Source organism: Rhineura floridana, chromosome 19 (genome assembly GCF_030035675.1).
Source record: "Rhineura floridana isolate rRhiFlo1 chromosome 19, rRhiFlo1.hap2, whole genome shotgun sequence".
Taxonomy (NCBI): Eukaryota; Metazoa; Chordata; class Lepidosauria; order Squamata; family Rhineuridae; genus Rhineura; species Rhineura floridana.
In genome coordinates this window covers 10203057-10221277 of record NC_084498.1, presented here as the reverse complement: position 1 = coordinate 10221277, position 18221 = coordinate 10203057, and the positions used below count along the sequence as shown (strand labels likewise).

Sequence of the window (18221 nt, the reverse complement as noted above, 5' to 3'; positions counted from 1 at the left end):
AAGTGCACTCTGTGCATGCTCAGGCCATTTATTTCTGAGGTTTGTAGTTCCTAAACATCATGTCTTGTTTGGTGGAGCTTAAGTTGCATCCCACTTTGATAGGGCCTGCACATTTTTCTTCTCAATCAGTCAACTGGCAAGAACCTCGTTATCTTTATACTCTTAAAAAACAAGCACACCACAGGATCTGGAGACTTGACTTAAAAATCATTCTTTCTGTCACTGGCTCGTTGTATTGTGTTGGGTAAATTACTCTGGTATCCTTTCAAAGGGGTAGCCAACTAGCCATGGATCACAGCAGAAATAAAAAAAATAGTCAAGCAGCGCTTTAGAGACTCTACATAGGAACAGAAATGCAAATAATGAAAAATACAAGAAAATATCCAAAAGTAGATTTTAAAACAAGGCTAGATTTTGGCTAGACAGTTTCATGAAATAGATAATAGTGGAGGTGGGAGAATGAAATTGAAGTATTTGTAAAAACTGCCAGATTCTGACCATACAATGTTTGACATCCACTAGATTTCTCACTAGACCGAAAAATTTGCCACCAGAAATGCACCTAAAAACACTACATTTTAGTGGGAAAATCATTAAATTGGCAACAATGGGGGAGACGCTCTGCAGTGCATAACAATATAGTCCTTCCCGCCTTGCCATCCTCCAATTTTAAACCCTTAGATTTGCCAACTCCCTCCCCCATCCATCAAGATTTGGGTTCACTTAATTCACACTTTCAACTCTTACATTTGCTGTGTTTGGAATGTACCCACTTTTATCTATGAGACAAAGATACTGTGGATTTTTGAGGAGAACTTTATTGATCATATCCAGTCACATTCTTGACCTAATCCCCCCTGTCCCTTTTTCCTCTCCTCCCAGCTCCTCCCCTTAGCTCCTGGGCCCTGCTCAAGACAAACTTCTTAAATGCAATATTAACAGAATAGAACACTGTGTTTGCATTCCCTTAGTAACTCTGTCCTGCTCCTCTCTTTGGATGCCTAAACGGTATTTCTAAAAGCTCAGGTAGTTTTAAGTTACTGCAATGCTAGAAATCCTCCACTAGGATGCACATCATGTGGTGAGGGGGTTTGAGAGTGTTGAAGTAGCTGAGAGCAATGCTGTCAGGAGTTTAGACCAAGAGGCTAGACTCCTAGCAGGGGCACCCAAGGCGGAATGGTCAAAGCTGAGACATCAGACTAAGATGCATCCAGACTCAGGAAGGCAATGGTAAACTCCCTCTAAATATCTCTTACCACGAAAACCCTATGAAGAGAGTATCCAAAATGCAACATGAGATAGTGCTGGAAGATGAGACCCCCCAGGTCAGAAGGCACTCACCAAGCTACTGGGGAAGAACAAAGGACAAGTACGAGTAGCACTGTGACTAATGATGCAGCTGGGTCAAAGCTGAAAAGAAGCCCAGAGGCTGATGCACAGAGATGCGAAAGGAGAGCGGATTTGTACGACATACACAATAGGAACATGGAATGTGAGAAGCGTGAACCAGAGAAAGTTAGAAATTGTAAAGCAAGGTTTGGCGTGAGTGAATTAAAATGGACGGGAATGGGACATTTTAAATCAGGCAACTACAAAATATTTTATGCAGGAAATGAGAAATTAAGAAGAAACGGGGTTGCTTTAATACTGAGAAGGCAATTAGGAGCTATAACACAAGGTCGGAGCGAGTGATATTGATGAGATTTAACAGGAAACCTATTAATATAACCATCATCCAAGTCTATGTTCCAATGGCAAACACAGAAGAAGAATTGAAGAGATTTTTTGCAGAAGTACAGGAAGAAATTGATCACACATCAAAACCAGATGTGCTGATAATCATGGGGGGCTGGAATGCAAAAGTAGAAAACAAAGAAGAACTAGAAAGTGTGGGAAAATGGGGCTTAGGAGACAGAAATGACGCAGGAGAAAGACATTGATTTCTGTGAAGCCAATAATTTGTTTCTTGCAAACACATTTTTTGAGCAACCAAAAAGACGACTGTACATATGGATATCACCAAATGGTCAATATAGGAATCATTATATAATTGGTAGCAGAAGATGGAGAAGTTCCATATTTTCTGTGAAAACAAGACCAGGAGCAGACTGCGGTACAGATCATGAACTGGTAATATCAAAAATGAGAAGAAAGCTAAGGAAGAACAACAAAGCAATCATAATGCCAAAATACAATTTAAATAACATCCCAGAAGAATATAAAGATCAAATAAGGAACAGCTTTGAGGCTTTAAACTTGGTTGATAGAGAACCAGAAGAACTATGGATCGAAGTCAGATATTATTAGGGAACAATGCAAAAGACAATACCCCTCAGAAAGAGAGAAAGACCTCAATGGATGACTGAAGAAACTCTTAAAATGGTTAAAGAGAAAAGGAAAGCAAAAGGAGATAGAAACACACTTAGAACCCTAAATGCAATATTACAGCGACTAGAACGTAGGGACAAAGAGAACTATTACAATAGTTATTATACAGAAATAGAAGAGAACAACAAAAGGGGGAAACAACAGCCTTATTCCAAAAGATTAGAGAAATTAAAGGGAAATTTTAACCAAGGGTAGGAATGTTGAACTTGTCAAGGATTATCAATACCTTGGCACAGTCATTAACCAAAATGGAGACAACAGTCAAGAAATCAGAAGAAGGCTAGGACTGGGTAGGGCAGCTGTGAGAGAACTAGAAAAGGTCCTCAAATGCAAAGATGTATCGCTGAACACTAAAGTCAGGATCATTCAGACCATGGTATTCCCAATCTCTATGTATGGATGTGAAAGTTGGTCAGTGAAAATAGCGGATAAGAGAAACATCCCCCCATTTGAAATGTGGTGTTGGAGGAGAGTTTTGTGGATACCATGGACCTCAAAAAAGACAAATAATTGGGTGTTAGAACAAGTTAAACCAGAACTATCACTATTATTAATTTTAATAATTATTATTAACACTATTATTATTATTATTATTATTATTATTATTATTATTATTTGATTTATATCCCGCCCTTACTCCCAGCAGTAAGTTATCATACTTTGGACACACAATGAGAAGACATGATTTACTAGAAAAGACAATAATGGTGGGAAAAACAGAAGGGAGTAGAAAAAGAGGAAGACTGGATCGATTCCTTAAAGGAACCACAGACCTGAACTTACAAGATCTGAACAGGTTGGTTTACAACAGATGCTACTGAAGGTCACCGATTCATAGGGCTGACATAAGTTGAAATCGACTTGAAGGCACATAACAACAACAATGCTAGCAATTTGGGGACTGAAAGAAAAATTCATTTGTGGGGTAACGCTGTCATTTGCACTCACTGTTGCTACACACCTGGATATAGCTGAGGGCAAACCAAGGCCTGTATGTTAATACCCAGGGTGGTGTTAATGATTATCTGGTGAAGATCAGGATAAGGGACTGAGTTGGTCAAAGAAGCAGCCTTGTGTCTTACCAGAGGAAGGTGATGCAAGTGGAGTTTTAAAAAGTCGACTAAACTATTGAAACAGCCAGGAGAACAACCAGAAGAGCTTTACATACGAATATGGGAATATGCCTTTTCCTGAGTCGGGTCATTGGTCCATGTAGCTCAGTATTGTCTACACTGGCTGGCGCAGCGTTTCAGGGTTTCAGACGGGTTCCCTCCCAGCCCTACCAGGAGATGTCGGAGATTGGACATGGGATCTTCTGCATGCAAGGCAGATGCTCCACCACTGAGCTAGGGCCCTTCCCTTCTGTACCCTTTAGGATACAGAGGCAGATTGTCCCCAGTAGCTGGGCTGGTTTATGGGAATATTTGGCTGGAGTTGAAAGTTTAAGGGGATTGGCTGGAGGTAAAAGGTACTTAGAGGCTGGTATCAGCAGCGATGTCTCTTGAGTCTTCAGAAGCTATCAAGCACCATAAAGATCCCAATGTAAGTATCAGTATTGCATAATGTAAATAGTGTCCATCTTTCTTTTGGTTTCTCCTGTCTCTAGTCTATATCTTACGTCTAAAGCCTTCTATACATGCTAGTAGGCAGGTGGGGAAAATATTCTCTGAGAATTGGTGACAGTGGAAAATTCAGGAAGCGTATGTTTACATGAGGTGAGGCTGAGAGGGACCTCAGTATCCCTGACAACTTCTTCCAAAGAATCCTGGGAACTGTAGTGCTGAGAGGTGTTAGGAGACTCCTGTTACCCAGAGGAGTTCAATAATTAATCCCTCTTCTCAGGGAACTCTGGGAATTGTAGCTCTGTGCAAGGAATGAGAGCCTCCTAGCAATTCTCATCACCCTTTAACAAACTACAGTTCCCAGGATTCTTTGGGGGCAGCCACAAGAAGTGGCATAATACTGCTTTTAATGTATACTGCAGAGGGGGCCCTACTCTCCTATACCCCCATTTCTTTATGCATACACACACACATCCATTCTTTCCCAACCCATACCATTCCTTGACTTTCATACACCCCATCCATTGTTTCTCATGCACACACTTCATTTCTTCTTTCTCATGTACACACCCCATTCATCCACATGCACCCCAGTACTTCATTTTCACATACCCCACATTAGAGAGAGAGAATGGATGGGGTGTATGAAAACGGCTGTCATTCCTGACCATGGGTCATGCTGGCTGGCACTGATGGGAGCTGTAATCTAACATTATCTGGAAGGCTTCCCCCTCTCTGTTCCTAGCAGCCAATATGCTTAGAGCACAGAGCGTGAGAACCAGCTCTTGGGGGAAGTTGGCGGTTCAGGGTTCCGGGAAAGACAGATGCTCATGAAATCCCCGAACTTCAGGTTTTAGCTTGCCTCATCTCAAAAGCAGGGTAGGAACAATATTGAGCAGTATATATTATTTCTGATTAGATCAACAGCTTGAAGGCTAATCCCATAATTCCTAACCTGCATGCCAGAGTGTGTAAATGTGATGCAAAAGATCTTACTGGTTGTGCCAGGAGAAATAATCAACTGGAGCTAATTGTGATGGATTTTTCTCACTTAACCCCATTTGTTTTTAGTTTTAATATCCCTTCCTTTATTACTCTGTTCTCCCATCTCATTTACAAAAACTGGTGCGTGTGTGTTATGTACCTTCAAGTCAATTATGACTTATGGCGACCCTATGAATCAGCGACCTCTAATAGCATCTGTCGTAAATCAACCTGCTCAGATCTTGTAAGTTCAGGTCTGTGGCTTCCTTGATGGAATCAATCCATCTCTTGTTTGGCCTTCCTCTTTTTCTACTCCCTTCTGTTTTTCCCACCATTATTTGAAGGAGAATTTTTCTCCTATGGGATCTTTGACTGGGGGTCCCTAAAAAAAAAATATTGGAAGACACAGGCTTGAAGCAAAAAGGTAGGCCTTTATTCTTGACAAGCATATGCAGAGTCAGCCTCCCAGAAACATCCAGGACAGACTGCACTGAGGCACAGTCTGCACAGATCTTTTATACAGTACTGAATGCACATGTGATTAATTTACCAATCCCATAAGTTCCTCCCCACATAATGTAACAGTCCTTCCCTCTTGCAATCAGATAATTTTTATTAAAACACCCCACAACAACAAAAAGAAAAGAGTACTAATACTGGGAGACACCCTACTGTGTAGGATCAAAACCCAAGTATGCAGAGAAGATCCGTGGACTCGCCAGGTATGCTGTCTACCAGGAGGACAGATTAGAGATGTGACGGAAGGGTTGCCATCACTCATCAAGCCCACCGACAGGTATCCCTTTCTCCTCATCCATGTAGGAACAAATGATACTGCCAAACATCAGACTTTGAAACTCTGGGAAGGAAACTCAAGGACTTTGGGGCCCAGATAGTTTTTTCATTCATCCTTCCAGTACTTAAAGATCCTCCATGGTGCAGAGTGGTAAGCGGTGGGAATGCAGCTGAAGCTCTGCTCACGGCCAGAGTTTGATTCCAACAGAAGGAGGAAGTCGAATCTCCGGTAAAAGGGGTTGAGGTCCACTCAGCCTTCCATCCATCTGTGGTCGGTAAAATGAGTACCCGGCATATGCTGGGGGGTAAAGAAAGGCCAGGGAAGGAACTGGCAATCCCACCCCATATATACGGTCTGCCTAGTAAACGTCACAAGACGTCACTCTAAGAGTTGGAAATGACTCACACTACAAGTGCGGGGACACCTTTACCTTTTTCCAGTACTTAGAAGAGGAGCAGAAAGGGAAAGAAAAATACTCCATGTGAATGAATGGCTACAAAGGTGGTGCCAATGTGAGAGATTTGGATTCGGGAAGATGGGCTGCTGGCAAGTAATGGGTTGCATCTCTCAAGGACTGGGAAGAATGTGTTTGGCCACAGCATGGAGGGCATTAAACTGAATCCTAAGGAGGAGGGAGACGTAAACTTGGTGGTAACGACTGATGAAGGCTTGTGCACAGTAACGGGAACAGAGATCGGCTGTAATAGGGACCAGTAACAGTCCTCAGAAAAATGTAGTAAGGAAGCCAAGCCATAAATCACCTGGTCTTCAATGTCTGTATACTAATCCGCAGAGCATGGGAAACAAGCAGGACGAACTTGAACTCTTAATACAGGAGAGCAATTATGACTTGATAAGTTTAACTGAAACTTGGTGGGATGACTCCCATGACTGGAATACAGCAATTGAAGGATATAACTTGTTCAAAAAGAACAGAAGGAATAAAAAAGGAGATGGAGTCACGCTATATGTTAAAAATATATATCCCTGCACAGAAATACAGGAAGATGAGCTTGGCAGTTCCACCGAGAGTATCTGGATTAAAATTAATGGGGCAAGTAATAAAAGGAATGTGGTGCTTGGAGTCTATTACCGACCACCCACTCAAGGAGAAGACGAGAATGTGACTTTTGAAAAGCAAATTGCCAATGTTTCAAGGAGGCATGATGTAGTAGTAATGGGGGATTTCAATATCCCAATATCAGCTGGGAGACAAACTCTGCCACACACGGCCCCTCCAAGAAATTTCTGACTTGTGTTGGAGATAACTTTCTCCTACAGAAAGTGGAGGAAGCAACCAGAGAATCAGCTATCCTGGACTTGATTCTAACCAATAGAGATGATTTGGTGGATGAAGTGGCAGTTACAGGAACTCTGGGGGTAAGTGACCACACCATACTTGAATTCTTGATTTTAACACAAGCAAAAGCTGAGAGTAGCCATACGTGCACCCTGGACTTCAGGAAAGCTGATTTTAATAAACTCAACAATTGTAAGTACGATTCCATGGCAAGCAACCCTAATGAGAAAAGGAGTCCAAGATGGGTGGGAATTTCTAAAAAACGGAATTCTAAAAGCGCAATGGCAAGCAATTCCAACAAGGAAAAAGGGGGGAAACAACAGAAGAAGCCAATGTGGCTTCACAAAAAGCTTAGAGAGGACCGAAAACAAAAAAGGACACATACAGGAAGTGGAAAGAAAGCCAGGCCACAAAGGAAGAGTACAGGCAGGTATCACAGAATTGCAGGGATGGTGTCAGGAAGGCTAGAGCTGAGAATGAGCTGAGGTATGTCCATAGTAAAAGACAGAAAAGAAATGGTGGCACAGCTACTGAATGAGGATGGCAAAATGATAACAGATGATAAAGAAAAAGCAGAAGTCCTGACTACTTTGGGTCAGTCTTCTCCCAAAAAAGGATCTGCGACCCTCCCAGGAAACCTGAAGTAGAAGCGGCAGGATTGGAGTTTGAGATTGATAGACAAATGGTCAAGGAATAACTAATCACTTTGAACGAGTTCAAATCGGCAGGGCCCGATAAACTGCATCCTAGAGTATTGAAGGAACTGGCTGAAGAACTCTCAGAACCGCTGTCTATTATCTTTGCAAAATCATGGAGGACTGGTGAAGTGCCAGAGGACTGGAGGAGAGCTAATGTTGTCCCTATCTTCAAAAAAGAGAAAAAGGAGGAACCGGGGAACTACAGACCAGTCAGCCTAACATCAACCCCTGGAAAATCTCTGGAGCAGATTATAAAGCAGTCAATCTGTAAGCACCTTAAAAACAATGCAGTGATTACTAGGAGCCAACATGGATTTATGAAGAACAAATCCTGCCAAACTAATCTGATTGCATTTTTTGATTGGTTAACCACCCTTGTAGACTGTGAGATTGCTGTGGAGATAATATACCTCGACTTCAGCAAAGCTTTTGACAAAGTGCCCCATGATATTCTGATTAGCAAGCTAGCTAAATGTGGGTTGGATGGAACAACTATCACATGGATCCACAGTTGGCTCCAGAATCGTACTCCCAAGAGTGCTTATCAATGGTTCCTTCTCAAACTGGGCAGAAGTAACAAGTGGGGAACCACAGGGCTTGGTCCTGGGCGCAGTGCTCATCAACATCTTTATTATCTACTTGGATGAGGAGGTACAGAGCATGCTTATCAAATTTGCAGATGATACAAAATTGGGGGGCATAGCTAATACCATGAAAGATAGAAACAAAATTCAAAGGGACCTTGATAGGCTGAAGCATTGGGCTGAAAACAACAGAATGAAATTCAACAGGGATAAATGCAAAGTTCTACACTTAGGAAAAAGAAACCAAATGCACAGTTATAAGATGGGGGAGCAGTAAGACATGTGAGAAGGATCTTGGAATTGTCATTGATCACAAGCTGAATATGAGCCAACGGTGTGATGTGGCTGCAAAAAAGGCAAATGCTATATTAGGCTGCATTAACAGAAGTATAGTTTCCAAATCACGTGAAGTATTAGTTCCCCTCTATTCAGCACTGGTTAGGCCTCATCTTGAATACTGCATCCAGTCCTGGTCTCTGCACTTCAAGACGGATGCAGACCAACTGGAACAGGTTCAGAGGAGGGCAACGAGGATGATCAGGGGACTGGAAACCAAGCCCTATGAGGAGAGACTGAAAGAACTGGGCATGTTTAGCCTGGAGAAGAGAAGACTGAGGGGAGATATGATAGCATTCTTCAAGTACATGAAAGGTTGTCACATAGAGGAGGGCCGGGATCTCTTCTCGATCGTCCCAGAATGCAGGACACGGAATAATGGGCTCAAGTTGCAGGAAGCCAGATTTTGACTGGACATCAGGAAAAACTTCCTAACTGTTAGAGCCATACGATAATGGAATCAATTACGTAGAAAGGTAGTGGGCTCCCAGACACTGGAGGCATTCAAGAGGCAGCTGGACAGCTATCTGTTGGGAATGCTTTGATTTGGATTCCTGCGTTGCGCTGGGGGTTGGACTTGATGGGCTTATAGGCCTCTTCCAACTCTACTATTCTATGATTCTAAGTACATGCATAATTATATTTTGCAGATACCTCCCATCCCATTATCTTGCTGTCTTCTTTGACTAATGTCAACTGGCCCCCTTGGTATTACCACTATTCTGTCTTACATTTATTTATTTATTATTTATTAATTAAATTTATATACCGCCCCATAGCCGAAGCTCTCTGGGCGGTTCACAACAGATAAACATCAAACATACAATTAAAACAACAATTAAAACCACAAATCAGGGATTAAAAATAAATTAATAGAGATTAAAACATAATTAAACACATATTAAATGCATGTAAATACTAAAATGTTAAAATATTAAATGATTAAAATGTTAAAATGCCTGGGAGAAGAGGAAGGTTTTGACCTGGCACCGAAAGGATAATAATGTTGGTGCCAGGCGTACCTCATCAGGAAGAGTATTCCATAGTTCGGGGGCCACCACAGAGAAGGCCCTTTTTCTCGTTGTCACCTTCCGGGCTTCTCTCTGAGTAGGCACCCGGAGGAGGGCCTTTGATGTTGAGCTCAGTGGACGGGTAGGTTCATATCGGGAGAGGCATTCCGTCAAGTATTGTGGCCCCATGCCGTGCAAGGCTTTATAGGTTAGAACCAGCACCTTGAATCAAGCCCGGAAACATATGGGCAACCAGTGCAAGCAGGCCAGAATCGGTGTTATATGTTCAGACCGCCTGGTTCCAGTTATCAGTCTGGCCGCTGCATTTTGTACGAGCTGCAGTTTCCGAGCCATTTTCAAGGGCAGCCCCACGTAGAGTGCATTACAGTAATCTAATTTAGAGGTTAATCATTACTAATGATTTTAGGCCAGTTTGTACCATACATTCCATTCCGTCATGGCTCCTGATCAGCCAAGCTTGCCAGGAACATCTTAGGACATTACAACATGTTCCTTAAGTAATACCATGATGCAAGGTTGAGATTGGCTAACTCAGGGTGTCTGTGAGCATCATGGTTTATCAGCCTGCTATAGGGTTCCTTATCCCTTATATTTTCTACATAGCTTGAAAGAGAAGGTTATATGTAAAACGCTGGCCTGCATTAGAGGAGGCCTAACAAGAATAAAAGTACCCACGTGCAAAGCTGTATCCTATTTATCAAAAGTTTAAAAAACACACCAAGTTATTTTAAAAATGTGTGCTAAGCCCAAAGTTGCCCATTGCTTTAAACAATACCCTAATTACAGTGGTGTGCTGGTAAATGTTTAACAACTGGCTCTCCGGGGAAAAATGTATGCATATATATACATACATAAGTTTATTATAAATTTTACTGATATAAAGGATGTGTAGCACACAATTTACAAATAATAATAAAATATAAAATACTCTTTATTGTAAATTCCATATGGCCAATTAATTCTCACAGAATGCTTTCATTTATTTTTGCCGAACTCTTGTATCCGTAGCCAACCTATGGTTGCAAATTAACCATTATTTGACAAATGGAGTTGCATCCCAATCTGCCAACTCTTTTCCCAATTAATTTATTGTCATTAAATCTGAGATATGATCTACTGTTAAACTCTTTCTCACCCTCGAACAAATTATATTCATTAAACTGAAACCTCTTTCAGCTTCAGCACTACTGATTGCAATAGTGCTATCTTTTTAGCTTTTTGTATAGTTGTAGGGATCCCCTCCCCCCCCCCTTTGAGTGAGACAGGGATTATGAATATTTGACTGCCAGAAAGAGACTGCATGAATGAAGAGTGTGTGTGGTATATGCTGCGTAATTGCAGTGTGTGCACATGAGAGCAAATGCTCAGTGGAAACTTTGGCCATGACCACCACAGGCAGGCAGCCCTCAGAAGGCTGGCCAACCTAGAACACTGCCCTCAGACTGAAATGTTAGACCACTATTGCTTTAAATGAGCATAAAAAAGCCCTGTTGGATGTCACCACAGGCATATTTAGTCCAGCAATCTAGTCCAGTAGGGCAACCAGACGCCCTGGGAAGCCCACAAACAGAACATGAGCACATGTATCAGAATATCCATAGGCATACACCACCACACATAACTTCAGTTCCACCACATGTCTTTCGTTTGTATTTCAGATTCTATTACATAAGTGCTACTCTTTAACTCAGTACATGCACATGCAATTTGACCTTGTGGCCTTTGTATCTATTTTAGTCTGCTTAAGTAAAAACAGCAAAGAGCCTTGTGGCACCTTGAAGATGGACAAATATATCATGGCATAAGCTTTCATAAACTGCAGCCCATTTGATGACATGTGTCAGAGGAAGTGGACTGTAGTCCACAAACACTTGTCTGGAATTGATTTACTTGATTTAAAAACTGGATAAACTATTTTTAGTTATAGGATTATATTATGGCAACCCGTCCTGGGACCTTATAGAGGGGGGCAGGTAAGCAACATGTTTCTTAGATACGTCTGGTCCCAAACTATGGTGTGTATTTCCACCAACAACCGGATTGGAAAATTCCTGAAGACTTAACAATCGGCACTCTCGAGCCGGCACAAGCCGGCTCCAGTACACCACTGCCTAGTTAATAACTGTCAGTTACGCACTGGCCAAAATTCTGGCAAGAACACAGGAGATCACTGTGACTGTTGCCTGCCAGCAACAGGCTTTGCTCACAAGCTAAGATTTTTTTAGGGTTCCCTGAATTCTTCAGGGAACCAGGGTGGAGAGGTTCAGGCTGAACTTCACTTGCCTGTCTGTGAGACTGGATTTTGTGGTCAAATAGGCCTGTGGCCTATTGCTTAATTCCATGTGATTTTAAAACATATACCTTCTAATAATCTGTGTGAATATATAAAAATCATTTTTTTCTCCATTGTCTTTTCTATTGAATCAGGTTTTCACATTATATGTACAAAGTATGATAACCTCAGTTTCATCATTTTAGCTTCTAGTGACAGTTCTGGTTTAATTCGTTCTAACACCCAATTCTTTGTCTTTTTCACAGTCCATGGTATGCACAAAGCTCTCCTCCAACACATTTCAAATGAGTTGATTCTTCTTTTAGCCAATTTTTTCACTGGCCAACTTTCACATCTGTACATAGAGATTGGGAATACCGTGGTCTGAATGATCCTGATTTTAGTTTTCAGTGATACATCTTTGCATTTGAGGATTTTTTCTTGTTCTGTCCTGCCCGAAGCCAAAGAATGCAGTCTCACTTGGTTCTGTGTGTTTTTCTCTTTTTATTAAAGTAATAGATATATCAGAAGCTTTGCAACTCATCAACCTAACTACTCTTTCTAGGAACCTTTGCCCTGGCTAACACTGACTAAGCATATCTTCACTGCACTCAGACATTGACTCAGCAATGAACCCCTCCCCTGAGTCCACTGAAGTAGGCTTGGTTTTCGCGTGAAAACAACAGCTCCTCCTCAACTCCAACTGTTGAACTTTGTGCCTCTGAAACCTCCAAGTGTAGGGCATTGGGGGCTGGATCTCAGCCTTCCCCTCCAACTGGTGGGGGCAAACTGTCTCCTTGAGCATGGGAAGCTGCGGGGCACTCGGCTGGGGAACAGCAGGTTGACAAGGTGGGGCCTTGGGCGAGGGGACATGTCTAATGGAGCAGTCTCTGACTGGGCAGTCTCTGACAGTTCAGGTTGTGCTCCAGCAGGGGGATCAAGATCGGGGGGAGTTAAATTGTCAGGGCCGGGCATCTGGGCATGCGGTGAACTTTTCTTGCTGCTCAACCCCTCCCTCAATTCGTTGCCCCAGTCTTCAAAGTTGGTATCCCCATGTCGATGCCTCCCTTCCCAACCTGGGTCACAACAAGTTCTCTTATAGCTGCCCTCCTTAGTCCTAGTCTGCTTCTGATCTGGCATGACATCATCCTAATTCTCTACTACTTTTTGGTTAAACACTATACTGGTTACAGGTGTGGCTGGTGCTATTGGGACTGGTAGGGCAGAAGACAGGAAGGCCCAACAGTAGGCGGAGCCAGAGCCAATGACATGTGGAGCCAACTAATTCTGGTTTTGTCCACATCCACCCTGCTGAGTTATAGAGGGGCAACACTGAGACTAAGCTGGAGGAGGAAGTTAACAAACTGGACAAGTTATAGGAAGACAGGCAGGTGCTGGTTGTTTGAGGGCAAACTGAGGTTGTTGGGGTAGTGCCCCATTTGCCCTAATGGACCAGCCTCCACTGAGTGGCTAGGTTGCACATAAAATATATGCATCAATGTCTTCATCAGTGGCGTCATGCGGGGGGTGCGGACTGCACTGGGTGACACCATCCAAGGGGGTGACACCCAGAGCTGCCCCGCCCCTAGGCACCGGGAAGCAGGGCAGTTGCAGGGACCCAGGGAAGCAGCAGCAGGAACGACGAAGGGCACACCAGAGAGGGGGAGAGAGAGAGAGATAAGCGACCCCCTGCCCCCAGCCAATAAGCTGTGAGGGCCCGCCCCCAGAGGAGAGGCAGTCTGCGGGGCCAATCAGCTGCACCCTCCCATTTTACCTTCGGCCTCCCTTCCCTCCCCCTGCGAGGCCGGTGTCCATGCCCCCTCCTGGTTGCCTGGTGAAGCCTGAGGCCTGGCTGGGGCCTGCTCGCCACTTGCCACCTGCCGAGATGCCACACAGCTTCAAGGCCGGAGACCTCGTCTTCGCCAAGATGAAGGGATACCCGCACTGGCCCGCCCGGGTAGGTCTGTGTGAGAGAGATTAAAAGAGCGGGGGGGCAGGAAGGGAGGGAGAAAGAGCGCTCCTTGTCGCCTGGCAACCACGCCCCTCCGTCCCTCCCGCCCTCCCTCCGGCACTGGGTGACACCAACCCTAGTGACGCCACTGGTCTTCATCAGTATGGTTGGGAAATGTGGGGAATTTTCTGATAAATTGGAACAGAGGTCCTTGTAAATATTACTATTTATTTGTCAATAAAGAAATATGTCAATGGGGCTAACATTCTTCTCATTGCTTGTGCATGTTCTCGCTCTGTCCCCCTCTCTCTCCCCCCTACCTACCTACACCCCTCTTCCAGATCTCTCCTTCTCACAAGCTTTCTTTCTTATGGTTCCCTTCATGTGTGCTAACTTCACAAGGTCCTTTTAAGTTTAAACTAAATGCACTGTGTTATCCAACCTGGGCAGGATCCCCTTATTTAAACCCATGTCATGTTTTATTAACTGTAAGCATAAGCGTAATATTTCACACAGATTCGTAATGACTTCATTCCTGCCAGGCCAGTACTCTTGCTATTCTACAAAGGCCTTAGGTGATGAACCCAAATTCACAGAAGAGGGTGCCTGTTAGGTCTCTGTGTGAGCTACTGCTCTGAGCTTAACTTGCTTCCAGGGGTGTAGCTGTCCAGGGACTCAGGGGGTCTTGGACCCTTTACTTTTTTGGGAGCAGTGTCCCACCAGGGTCCCTGTGTCTCCAGCATCCTACAAGCCAATAGGAGTAAAAGGAGACGAGTCAGCCACTGAGAAGGTTTTTGTCAGTAGCTAACCATCTTCCCTATCATGCTGATTGGCTATGGGGGCATCTGTTGATATGGGAGAAGGCATTAACAAGGATCTCATTCTCAACCCAGCAGCAAAAAAAAAGGGCGGGGGAGGGAGCATGCTGTGACTAATATAAAGAGACCCTGCACTTCTGAATTTGCCGCTATGTTACTGCTTGCTTCCATTCGGGCAGAATGGCAAGGAGTGGAGTGTCTCTGCAGAAATGAATTATGCAAATAGGAAGCCAGCAGGGGTATGGGGGCTTCCCAGCTTTTTGCATTGTCTGTAACATGTACAACTATCTACCTATTGAACGGAAGTCATGGGTGTTGCTTGGTGCAGTGAACTCCTAGCTCACTGAGAACAAGTTTGTTTCCTTGAGGCCAAGGTGGCTGAGCTGGAGATGCTGAAAGAGGCAGAGAGGTGTGTGGATGAGGCCTTCAGGGACATTATAGCTGTGTCCCACTCCCAGGATGATAGCTCTCCTCCTATCATGGAGACTGAGGGCCTCAGGAAAGGAGAGTGTTTGTCTGAGGAAGAGGGAAATGATCCTTTCAAAGGGACCCATTCCTTGGGGATGAGCAGATACATCTCCCAGGGGTGGAGGGATCCTAATAGTGGATTATTTGGTCATTAGGAGCATAGATAATGGGGTGTGTGATGGGTGTGCACACTGCAGGACGATTTGTCTGCCTGGTGCAAAGGATGCGGATGTCGCCTGATCTCTAGATAGTGCTAGGGAGAAGTCAGTGGTTGTGCTGCATATTGGCACCAATGACATGGAGATATGCAGTCGTGAGATCCTGGAAGCAATATAGAGGTTGCTAGGTAGGATGCTGAAAGCCAGGACCTCCAAGGTAGTTTTTTCTGAAATGCTACTGGTTCCGCACACAGGGCTACCTAGGCAGGTGCAGCTTTGCAGTCTCAATGCATGGATGAGGCAATTGTCTCGAGAGGAGCGGTTTGGATTTGCTAGGCATTAGGGAACATTTTGGGACAAGCCGGACATTTACAGAAGGGACAGGCTTCACTTGAACTGGAATGGAACCAGACTGCTCGTGTTTAAAATCAAAAAGGAGGTAGAGTAGCTTTTAAACTGATGGGTAAGGTGGCAGGAGGTGAGGAGAGTCCTGTTTGGAACAAATCTCCCCCAGAATAAAGACCTAAAAAATGATGGCACTGTAAATGGATAGGCCTTGAATTAGGCATTGTGAGTGCAGGGGCAATTCAGAGAGGCCAAAATACCACAGGCCAAACCAAAAGTGCAAAAGACGCTTGAAGAGCGAGACTGTATATAAGCGTTTATGCATTAATTCTGGAAGTCTCTGAGCCAAGATGGGAGAACTGGAGTGCTTGGTCATAGAAAACAGCACTGATATAGCGAGGATAACTGAAACCTGGTGGAACAGAGAAAAGTAGTGGGACATGGTTATCCCTGTATATAAACTATATCGGAAGGACATATGGGAGATGGTTTCGTTCTATATGTGAAAGAGGGCATTGAGTCCAGCAAGCTAGAAACCCCAAAAGATGCAAACTCCTCCACATAATCGTTGTGGCTCCTAAGAGTAATTTAGTACTGGGGACATTCCATCGTCCCTCTGATCAAAATGCTCAGGGAGATCTTGAGATGAAAGATGAAACTGAGGAAGTATCCAAACTATGAAATGTAGTAAAGGGTGACCAACTACCTTGACATAGACTGGCTATGTATGTGTTCCAGTCACGACAAAGAGGTAAAATTTCTAGATACCCTAAATGACAGTGCCCTTGGTCATGAAACCGATCAGAGCAGCAGCAACACTGGGCTTAATCTTAAGTGCTGCCCAGGACCTGGTGTGAGATCAGAGCTTGGAAGTAATTAGTTACAAGTAACAAATCACTTGTAATCCATTACTTTTTTGAGGAATGAGTGGGTAATTCCTTTACATTTTGATTGTAATAGAACTAGAAGTAGTTTTATTACTTTTGTGGAGTATTTGTGATGTTTCCAGCATTACTTTTGGTCATTACTTGTGGAGGGGGGGAAGTAGGGGAAGTCTTCTGCTCCTTTGATTTGTGGATGACAATCATGTGCCTCAAACTGGGCTTCTGTGCAGCGTCGCTCTTCCCTCATGCTCCATGGGTGGGTAGGAGGTGACGAGGGAGGCAGTGGAGAGTAGAAGTAGACGGGGTGGAGTGTAGAAAATTGTTTTAAAAAATGGATGGTGGTGGTGAAGAATGGAGTTGAGGGAAAAAGGAGCCTGAGGGCAAGAACATGGATAAAGGAGGAGAAGGAGGCAGCGGCGGAATAGAGATAAAGAACTGTGGAGGTGAAAGATGACAACGTGTGTGTGCTTGTCTGTGTCTGTTTGCACTTGGCACACAAAGTGGCCTCCACCCCCCTCTCTGGCTACTGTGCTGCATTTGCAGTATTTTAACTTTTTTGCATTTCAGGGGAAAATGTTTGCTTGGGTGAGTGTCCCGTAGTTCAGGGCAGGGCAAGGGTCCAGGAGGTGGTTAAATGAGAGAGATTGTGCTTGCTGGCTGAGTGGGGGAGGGTGGCACTTGGTTTGACTTGCAAAGATCTGAGTAGTGGCCTCTGCCTCCCTCTTCACCTCCCTTACCAGCAGAGAGACCACCATTGTTATCTTACGGATAAAAAAAAAATTCTGCTACCTCTGTATGTGTGTGTTTATTTTTAATGTTGTTTTAGGCTACTTAGATGTGCAGCAGCCAAGACCACCACCTTGTAGGCATTTTTTAAAAAGGAACTGGAATGTAATTGTAGTGATTACTTTTGAGAAAAAGCAATCAGTTACTTTCAGAGCAATTGTAATTGTGATGGTAATTACTACTTTTTTGGGGCCGTGTAATTGTAACTGTAATTTTTTGCTTTTTAAAAGTAATATTCCAAGCTCTGTACGAGATGTGTTCTCGAATCTATTGGGAACAGTGACCATAGTGCTATTAAATTAAATATTCATGTAAATGGCCAATTGCCAAGACAATCTAACATGTTAGTTTTGACTACAAAAGAGGAAACTTCCCTAAAATGAGGGGATTGGTAAGACAAAATCCAGTGGGTCAAATCCCTCCAAAATGCTTGGGAGCTGTTTAAAAACCCAGTATTAAAAGCTCAACTAGAGTGTATATGGCAGATCAAGAAAGGTAGCACCAGGGCCAAGAGGATATGGGTGAGGTTAACAAGCAGTCAGTCAAATAAACTATTAGAGGCAAGAAGGCTTCCTTTAAAAAAATGGAAGTCTTACTGAATGAGGAGAATAAAAAGGAACACAAACTCTGGCAAAAGAAATGCAAGAACACAATAAGGGATGCTAAAAAATAATTTGAGCACATTGCTAAAAACATAAAAACCAACAACAATTCTTGAAATACATTCAAAGCAGGAGACTATCTAGGGACGCGGCTGGATCCTTGGATGACAAGTGAGTTAAACATGTGCTAAAGCAGGATAGGCAGACTGTCAAGAAATAAATTCTTTGCATCTGTCCTCACAGTGGAGGATATAGGGC

At 43.5% G+C, this 18221-nt stretch overlaps 1 protein-coding gene across 6 annotated transcripts in view; it reads left to right on the top strand.

Annotated features, from left to right (window-relative positions):
- SCARB1 (scavenger receptor class B member 1) overlaps positions 1-18221 on the top strand; it is a 101557-nt gene that overhangs the window by 26262 nt on the left and 57074 nt on the right. For 4 of the 6 annotated variants that reach the window (XM_061603110.1, XM_061603107.1, XM_061603111.1 and 1 more), the window contains exon 1: positions 3078-3184. The exons of the other annotated variants lie outside the window; for them this stretch is intronic. In XM_061603110.1, the coding sequence (XP_061459094.1) occupies positions 3093-3184 (92 nt within the window). In that variant the 5' untranslated portion in view covers positions 3078-3092. Of the gene's footprint in view, positions 1-3077; positions 3185-18221 lie in introns of those variants that run through there. 6 annotated transcript variants of the gene reach the window in all.